This window comes from Carettochelys insculpta, chromosome 26, assembly GCF_033958435.1.
Source record: "Carettochelys insculpta isolate YL-2023 chromosome 26, ASM3395843v1, whole genome shotgun sequence".
Classification (NCBI taxonomy): Eukaryota; Metazoa; Chordata; order Testudines; family Carettochelyidae; genus Carettochelys; species Carettochelys insculpta.
Genome location: NC_134162.1, coordinates 4489302 through 4496133, shown reverse-complemented (window position 1 = coordinate 4496133; position 6832 = coordinate 4489302). Strand labels below are relative to the sequence as shown.

Here is a 6832-nt window from a genome sequence, read left to right as displayed (position 1 = left end):
GCAGCCACAGGATGTTCTGTTTTGTGCCAGTAGCAAGTTGGTCCCCTACCCTCAGCTCTAGCCTAGTGGCCACTACCCAACGCAGGGCGGATTAAGTCCAGGTGGGGCCTTAGGATAATATGAGCACCAGGGCCCACAATATATTAAAATATTAATATTTAGTTGCACACCAAAATAACAAGCTATTATATATAAACCACAGATTTATTCTTAATAATTAAGGAGCTTCAAAGGCACCACACTGTCCTTTTGTTTCATGAAAGCGAACTGTTCAAACTAAATGGAGTGATGGGGCCTGGGGAGACTGCCCTTTTGCCCTTATGTTAACCTGCCACTGACCCACACTGCCTCTGCCATCCTAACGCCACGAGACACGGCAGGTACCCGCAGGTTGCTGTGCGCCGTTAGACCTCCCTGTGCTTCTCCCCAGAGGTGGCTGCAAGGAAGAGCCAGGGGAAGCGGCTGCACAGGTGAGCCCGCCCACAAAGCGTGAGAGTGGGCCTGCGGGCGGGGCACTTCCGAACCGCGCCGCTAGGTGGCGCTAGGAGCTAAGCGGCCGGCCCCGCGCTTCCTCCTCGCTCCTGCGCTTGCGAGCCCCGGCCGCCCGCGCAGTAATAGGACCCTCCTGGGCCGCCGTCCGTCTGTCACGTGAGTGGGCCTGCCCAGGCGGAAGCGAGCGGTCCAGGATTTCCCCCTTCCTCCCGATCCCAGTATGGAGGGGACGCTGGAGCAGCACCTGGAGGACACGTACGTACTGGGAGCCCCAGCGCCGGCGGGAGGAGGCGCGCTCCGGGCAGTGGGGGGTGCATTGGCCCCGGGGCCCGGCCGGAGGGCACGGGGGGCGGGGCAGGCATGGTGTAGCGCTTGGCACGGGCGCCTTGGGGACAGCGGGGGTGGGGTGGTTGGCTGGCGTGGAGAGGAGGGAGCAGTGAGTTCCAGCCGTGGGGCCCTGCGCCGGGGAGGGGGCACTGGCGTGTGCAGGAGCTGCAGTGGGTAGGTCTGAGTGGGGGGCTGAGAATGGTCCCTGGGTTGTGGGAATTGGGGGCGGGGGGTGATGATTATGTAAGGTCCGCAGGGTAGGAACTTCAGGGGACTGGTAACTTGTACCGCCTTCGTGGTAACAGACCATCCTCTCTCCTCCCCACCCTCCTTTTCCTCCTGTGTCCATGGAGCAAGATTCCCAGTTGACACAAGTCCTGTAGCATTTCTGCTCTCTTGCTCAGATGGCAGCACACCCCATTCTCAAGGGTGGATTCTCAGTAACGCTCACTCCCCTAGCTGAGTGAGTACTCATGAAATTGACCATTTCTAAACAAAGACGTGCATTTTGCAGTTACAACAGTGCCTGCTTTCCCTCCATCTTGAACTGGTTTGACTTTTCAGAATGCAGCTGTTACCCTGCTGTACTTCTGGTTATTGGGCTGAGAAGATGGCATTTCTTAAATTATGTTCCAGATTTATCCGAGGCTTCCACTGCTGTCTTGACTCACTGTTTGTTTCTCTCCCATCTAATGCTTAAATTGTTGATCTCAGATTTTGTCTTTATTAGAATGAAGAATCCCTCAATAGTTGGAGTCCTGTGCACAGATTCACAGGGCCTGAACCTTGGCTGTAAGTAACTACAGCAACCTATTTTGCTTCTAGAAATGGGCTCTTTTTCACTTTTGTGTTGTAATGGGAAATGTACAAATATCACTTTGAAGTACACACTAGACAGATAAATTGCTGTGAGCTTTGACTAGATCCCTGCAGTTTCTGTTAAACTCTCCATGCCTTACTCTTTTCAAGAATTCCACATTTTATCCTTGCTCTCTACACCTTGATGTTTCAAGAAGTGGGACAGTCTGTGTACTTTCCTGTCTTTACCAGAGGTTGCCAACTTATTTGTTTAAAAAAACAAACTGATCTCCTTAGAGGGTACATCTTTGTTTTAGTAATGATATTTATTTGTATTACTGTAGCACCAGGGAACTCTTGCTATGGACCAGGTTCAATCTAGGTATAAGACAGTCTCTAGCATCAAACTGCTGTTGCTGATTTGGTAACAGGTATCGGCTGATAACAGGCAATGTAACTAAATGGTGGGGGGGAAAATTTGGAAGGAGGAGCCCAAGAATGTACTGTAATTGTAAAGATGGCTATTGACCCAGGCATCTTGATGGACTTGTCTGATTGTTTTTTTAACCTATACTTATTTCAGTCAGTGAAAAGAATGGATTTGCTTGAAATAAAGCAGCAGAGTATGCTGCAGTTATGACTATATAAATCCACAAAAATCGTATTTGTGATGACCATATTTATCTGGGAAGGATACAGATAACTCGGTGGTCAGCACTTTTTAGCAGTTATTGGGATGGTGTGAAAAATGGGTTAAATTAGTTCAGCTAACTTATTACAATGTCTGGTTATGTAATTATTGCCATGTAATGGAAGACTTTAAACTTGCATAAAGGCGTGTGTATTTTATAGGTCGTGGAACCCTGTCAGATGAACATGCAGGTGTGATATCAGTGCTAGCCCAGCAGGCAGCCAAACTAACTTCCGATCCTACTGATATTCCTGTTGTGTGTCTGGAGTCAGACAATGGGTGAGTATCTGGCATTGGAGATCTTTCATTCCCTTTTCTTTTTGGTTTGCGCTTTATCCTATCATTAGGACTTTCTGGAAATCTCTCTGTAAAATGCCTTCCTCCAGTTCAAGGTGTTTGTGCTTACACCGACAGATAGTGGGAGAGAGAGCTTCACCTCCATGTTCTTGTATGGCAGCAATCTTTTTCTTTCTCTGGAGCTTAAATGTGCCTTGCTTTACTCAGATCAGGTCTCAGACCAGTTTCCAAAAAGCTGCCGGGGGATTTAAGACAGTGGTGAATGTAACCTTGTTTTGATACATAGTGTGTGTTTCAGAAAGCAGAGGCTGCTGCCAGATATAAGGATGTAATATTAGCTGTTACGTTTGTATTGTTTACTTAGACGTTTATGTTCCTGTTGTTGTTCTCCTGAAAAACCTCACAAAACGAGACCTGATTCACAGGAATCTTCTCTAGTTCAAGCTTTTGAGGTATTGGAATTGGGAAGATTAGAACTCAAGTCTTTTTATGGCTAAAAGAGTGGGCAGAGATGGAAAACGGAGTTCTAGTCCTTTGGGTATAGCATCTGATTAGTGCTTTCTCTTTGCTAGCATGCAGCAGATACTAAACTGAGGCTATCTTTCTGCTGGTGACTTGCAGACTAGCTGCCATGTGAGAATGCTTCAGGACAGTAGCAGCTGTAACTATCCTAAACAATGGTTCCTGTTTGTTTCAGGAATATCATGATCCAGAAGCACGACAGCATCACTGTGGCAGTGCACAAAATGGCATCTTGACTTTGCATACCTTTGCTTGGTTCTCCACAGTTGAACCAGCTCCTTGTTGGACTGCTCTATATCCTCTGCTGATCCAATGCAGAATGAATTTGCAGAACTAAACTCGGGCCAATGTTAAACACGCGGTACCTTCCCTTCTTATTTAAACTGGTACTGCACATCAGACAGGGTCTAACTTCCAGGACATCCCCAAACGTACTGTCAAGCATGGTATGTGCTTTCACTCATCTTGCTTGTGTAATGATCAGATATCCTAATCTGTGGCCTTATTTGTTGAATTCAATAAATTGTCTGAGATAAAAGTGTTTTTAAGCTTCAGTTGAATACTGGTTTGTCTGAATCTCCATGACTAAATCTATAGAACGACTGTCTTACCGATTCATTATCCTCTCGCTCCAAGTAAGGTGTTCAGCTTACAGTAAAGCTCTGTTATGCAGGTTGCCTCAAAGAAAGAGCCAAGCCCAATTAAGATTCTTTGTAGAACACCTTTAATTCCATTCAGCTAAAACTACATAGACTGAAAAACAATTTTAATTCATTATACATGATGGGGTTTAAAATGGAAGGGGGAGTAAGATCTGGCCCTCCTAAGCCTTTCAATTTGACCCATGGCCGCCCTGCCTGAGCCCTCAGGAACAAAGCAGCCGCAAGACTCAAAGCAAGCAACTGGCTGCTCTCTGTAGCTGCCTCAGCATAACTAAGATTGTGCTGCAGGTAGGGCAGCACACGCAGCCTTCCCTGTGTGCAATGCAAAGAGCCCCATGGAACAGCCAGCTACTTTGAGTGGTCTGGGGCTGTAGCAGGCAGAGAGCTTGTCTGAGGATCGAGCTGCGTAACACCTCCCAGCCAGAGCCTGCTTCTGGCAACCCAGATCTCCTGTACTACCCCAGCTCCCTACTCAAGACAACCCTCTGCACCTCCCTGCAGTGTTACAACTCTTTCCCATATCCTACACCACTCCCTAGCCCAGAATCCTCTGCTGGACCCCACACTCGACATGCATACCTGTAGGAACCCGTCCCTTCCTGCGCCCCTTATTCTGAACTCCTGTCTGCACCCAGCTTCCATCCCAGACCCAGACTTCCTCCATTAAAAAAACAATGCAGCTGTTCACCACTTATCAAAGTCATGGAGTGCCCCCCACATCAAAAATTATTGCCAACCCCCACTTTAGCCCCCACTGACAATATTAGAATTGCATATTTGCACTGGAAGAGAAAAATATTTGAAAATCCCACTCCCTTGGTGTTCAAGTATATATGGAAAAAAATCTTGTGTGTGGTAAAAAGTTTGTGAAACCTAGATGGGGCCAAACTGGATGTGACAGTGTTCCAACTAATAAACCCATAGAGAGGCAAATTATTTGCTGCATAATATACATCGGTATAAGAAAGGTGGCTTTTGTTCTTCTCAGGCCCAATAGTTGTGTAATGGTGACACGTCAACATCAACGCACAATACTAGACCCTGTGATTTTTAGCAGGCTGTTAGCAGCGAAACAGTGCAACCAGAGCAATACCATCTGGACAGGGATGCATCCAAAAGGATCCCTGCTTTTCAAGCTTCCTGTTTAGTACCCCCAGGGTATGGCTACGCTTACCAGGCTGAAATGTCAATATCCCAGAGTTTGATTTTGTGTGTCCGTAAGGAGAAACACTCCTGTTGACTTCCCTTGGCGAGGACAGACCTTACAATTGGCTGCAGATATGTCATTTCTAGCTATGAAAGTGCAGTAGCTAAAACTGTGTAGCTGCAGTTGCCTATAGGGTCTAGTGTAGACCAAATCTTAAATGCCCAAAAGTGATAATGGGGAATAGGCATGACAGTCTTGCAGCTATTCCTTATGGTCTCTCTCTCCATGTATAAAGCTTTGACCAATAGCCCATCTCAAGTCTCTTAAAGACGTGAAATGTCCAGTAGTTTGATCGCTTGTAAAATTAATCAGTTATCAAACAATGCATTAAAGAGTATATTCTTAAGCAGTCCAGGCTGCATTAAGATCCTTTACTTCTATTATGAACCGAATGCATACATTATATTGAGTCCCTACAGTTACTTGAGAGCAAAGGTGGCAAAACTACCCAAAACGAGTACGAGTGCAGCTGCTTTCACTTCTGGATACTTGAGTACTAGAAGTGACGTGCATGTGCTTTCTCCTCAAGTAGTTTTCCAGAGGGATGCGGGTAAGTTGTACGCAAGTACCCTGCCCTCAAAAAAGCAGCTCCGTCTTTGACTCAAAACCTTTTGGTTACTTTTCCCACCTCTGCTCAAGAGGAAAAGCCCCAACTGCTGAAGAACAGACTCAAACAGTTCTTCCCCCATTTCCCCAGCCTGTTCATGCTTACACCAAACATCAGTGAGAGAAGCTAAATAAATTTTTAATTTGAATTCACTTGTGTGGTTCTAGCCCATTCCCCTTTCTACAGTTTGCTCTCAGCTGAGCAAGGGCTGTGGTATTTCAGGCATGGGGGAGAGGGTTAAAACACATTCGTGAAAGTGAAACAGCTGACATGGATCTGCCAAGGCTGAGAGCTGACAGGATCGGTGCTGGATGTTTAAACAGATGAAAGGGCTCAGAAGCTTCGGCATTCCAACCAAAATACGGTGGGGCCTGGAATCTTTACACAGCAGAATGCATGTAAAAGAATATGGCAGGCTGAGCATAAAGAAGATTGGGCAAGGCTTGAGAACTATAGGATTCTGGGGATTAGCACGTTTGCTCCCCTTTGGTTTCTGCTCTCCTGTAGATTTACTAAGCCACTTGCTAGGTGAGCCTCTCCAGGCACAAAAACCTCCCAACTGCTGCACTGAAGCTTGTCTGCTGCAGGAGAGCTTAGGAGCGCAGACAAGGCCAGCAAATCACAAGTTAACCAAGTGATATCAACATTTAACCTTGTTAGTGGTTGAACTGGGAAAAATACAGGGTTTTAAAGCAAATGTGCTACTATGTATTAGTTTCCCAGCACTAAAACGACTATTTTTAGCAATGAAGACATAGCTTTAGCCTGGAAGCTTTGGGGCAGGTGGCAAGCACAAGGACTCAGGAGGGTATGTGTACACTGAGTCCTTGTTTCAGAACTATACAAACATCCAATAGACCAGTGATAGAATTTTGCTTATGCGGCCTGTCATACAGCCAGGAGGAAATCGCTCTACAGCTCTAGTTCACCATCTCGACCTTTTGTGACAGATGACAATTTCAGATTTGGCTCCTGGGCTGGAAGCTGGTTTTGTACACTGCCACCTACTGGGCAGTGTGGTGCCAAGAAGGAAAACTTCACGCCTACTCTCAAACCTTCCTTTGCAGTTTTGGGCAGCACTGTTAAGGCCTCAGATTTCCTTCAAGCCAGATTCTTTCAGAGCTTTGTCCGTCCGCCCCCTCTTCAGCCTTGGGTAAGGGGTGGAGCTAAAATTCCACAAATATTCCAATTACTTCCTCAGGGAGGATAAAGTCCAGAAGGCTCTGCAC

General features: G+C 46.5%; 1 protein-coding gene across 1 annotated transcript; it reads left to right on the top strand.

The window, feature by feature from the left end:
* The first annotated feature begins 643 nt into the window (after nt 1-643).
* LAMTOR5 (late endosomal/lysosomal adaptor, MAPK and MTOR activator 5) lies at nt 644-3681 on the top strand. The gene is made up of 4 exons (XM_074977555.1): nt 644-747; nt 1550-1611; nt 2470-2587; nt 3303-3681. Exons 1-4 carry the CDS (start codon nt 713-715, stop codon nt 3361-3363), a joined length of 276 nt encoding a protein of 91 aa, XP_074833656.1. The 5' UTR covers nt 644-712; the 3' UTR covers nt 3364-3681.
* The last annotated feature ends 3151 nt before the right edge of the window (nt 3682-6832 follow it).

Excerpts from the sequence above, each read along its gene's own strand:
- LAMTOR5 (XM_074977555.1), top strand. The coding sequence starts at position 713 with ATGGAGGGGACGCTGGAGCAGCACCTGGAGGACAC. Across the intron at positions 748-1,549 it reads GAGCAGCACCTGGAGGACAC|AATGAAGAATCCCTCAATAG; the intron begins GTACGTACTGGG and ends TGTCTTTATTAG. Across the intron at positions 2,588-3,302 it reads TGTCTGGAGTCAGACAATGG|GAATATCATGATCCAGAAGC; the intron begins GTGAGTATCTGG and ends TGTTTGTTTCAG.